This window comes from Apiospora kogelbergensis (assembly GCF_038363985.1).
Source record: "Apiospora kogelbergensis strain CBS 113332 chromosome Unknown utg000001l_segment0_segment0, whole genome shotgun sequence".
Classification (NCBI taxonomy): Eukaryota; Fungi; Ascomycota; class Sordariomycetes; order Amphisphaeriales; family Apiosporaceae; genus Apiospora; species Apiospora kogelbergensis.
In genome coordinates, this window is record NW_027117418.1 from 8,201,437 (window position 1) to 8,203,548 (window position 2,112).

General features: G+C 59.8%; 1 protein-coding gene across 1 annotated transcript; it reads left to right on the forward strand.

Annotated features, from left to right (window-relative positions):
- Positions 1–2,049, forward strand: PG998_002638 (YjgF-like protein; the record flags this gene model as incomplete). The annotated part of the gene is made up of 4 exons (XM_066869456.1): positions 1–159; positions 238–390; positions 911–1,904; positions 1,946–2,049. 4 exons carry the CDS (start codon positions 1–3, stop codon positions 2,047–2,049), a joined length of 1,410 nt encoding a protein of 469 aa, XP_066737871.1.
- Between the last annotated feature and the right edge of the window lie 63 nt (positions 2,050–2,112).

Below are 2,112 nucleotides of genomic sequence, written 5' to 3' on the forward strand. Positions count from 1 at the left end.
ATGTCTCCCACTGAAAAGGTTTCCACGGACAAGGCGCCGAAGCCTCTGCCCCAATTCTCGCAGGCCGTCAAGTACAATGGCATGGTCTACTGCTCCGGCAGCATTGGCTTCGACCCGGCTACGTTTACTCTGGTTGAGGGAGGCGTAAAGAACGAAACTGTAAGACATTCTCCATGACAAGTCGACCGGAAAACCCCCGATAAACTGATCTGACCGTATGTGCTGCAACATGTATAGAGACGAGCACTGCAAAACCTCGCTGCCGTTCTGGAAGCCGCGGGCAGTAGCTTCGAGAACGTGCTCAAGGTCAACATCTTCCTGACGACCATGGAAAACTTTGCGGCCATGAACGAGGTATACGACGAGTTCTTCCAGCAGAACGTGAAGCCTGTGAGTCATGCCCTAATCGGACAAGTTGCGCATTTAGATGCATGAGGGTTTACTGACATTCCGATTCTCGTCCAAAGTGCCGCACCTGCGTTGCTGTGTACCAGCTGCCTTTCCAGGCCTCGGTTGAGATTGAGTGCACTGCGTTTTTAAACACGGTTCCTAAACTGTAGATAGACTAGGACACCTTCTCAATAAACAGCATGAACTTTGTGGATATTATGCACCGTCTATTGAGTACCCGACAGCATTCCTTGTGATTGTAACTCTGTCACTTGTGGTTTCACAGCGCTATGCCCAGACTTTCAGTAGCGGGGTCGGGCCGCCTAAGACATTTTCCCCGGACCAGAATCCCCTGGAGAAAAAAAGGCCATGTGGGCGCTGGAAGCTTGGACCATTTTTATGTCCTGACGTCGATGACCAGTCCATAATCACAATTCTTCGCCCGACTTGACAACCCTGCAAACTTTCCGAGATCATCGCATCTTCTTGCCATTGCACAACATTGTCACCTCCGGAACAGAGACCACACCCATGCTCGTCTCATAGCAACCGCCCTTTCACCAACATGAACCAACAAACGGGACTGCGCTTGATGCGCGCCCAGCATTCGCTCCTTAGGAACTGCCGATCGTCGCAATGCGGACCCAAGCAAACCCACCAAGCGGTTACTGCCGCCATCCTGTCGTCACGGCGCCATGCCTCGAATAGCACCGCCGCCTCGGCGGCCGCAGCTGCCAAGACCTCCAAACCCGAGACCGAAGCCGTCATCACGCCACTCGACGCCTCAACCGTCTCGACCCCGAAAGCCAAGACCTTCGACCCGGACGTCGACATCTCCGCGACCCTCAACCCGCCCGCCAGCACGCGGCCGCCGCCCCTCGACCTGCCCACGCGCGAGCCGGACGCCTCGATGTTCAGCTACTACTACAAGCTGGGCAAGGCGTACATGGCCTTCTACAAGACGGGCCTGAAGGCCATCTACACGAACCGAAAGCTGCTGTCCGAGGTGAACCACGTGTTCCAGGGCCCGCCCGGCCTCGCCAAGCAGCCCGCCGGCTCGTCCCCCATCGCGCCCACGCGCGCCGCCGTGCTGCTGCGCGAGCGCACGTCGCACGACCTGGCGCGCCTGCCCGTCTTCGGCGTCCTGGTGCTGGTGGCGGGCGAGTTCACGCCGCTCCTCGTGCTGCTGTTCCCGACGCTGACGCCGCTCACGTGCCGCATCCCCAAGCAGACCGCCAAGTTGCGCGAGAAGGCCCAGCGTCGCCGCGAGGCCTCGCTGTGGAACCTGCGGCACGTCGCGGCCGACGACGCGGCTGGCATTGCGCGCGTCGCCCCCGGGCACGTGGCGCGCTCGCTGAACCTGGGACTGGCGCTGTGGGACAAGATGGGCGTCGACCTGCCGTTCGTCCAGACGCGGGTGCAGCGCGCGGTGCGCCGGATCGTGGCGGACGATTTCCGGATACGGGATGGTGGGGGCGTGGGGGGCCTTGTGGACGAGGAGGTCGTCATGGCTTGTGAGGACCGGGCTATGGATGTTGCGGCGCATGACCTCAAGTCGCTGAGGAAGAAGCTCGCCAAGTGGATTGGGAGACGACGGCGAAGGACGAGGCCGCGGGTGAGGCCGCTGTTCAGAAGATCCTGCTCCGCAGGGAGAACTAGCATGCATTACGTGGTGTTCTCTAGGAGTTGTAGGCAGCATATCCGGAAGGGGCAAAATGAGTG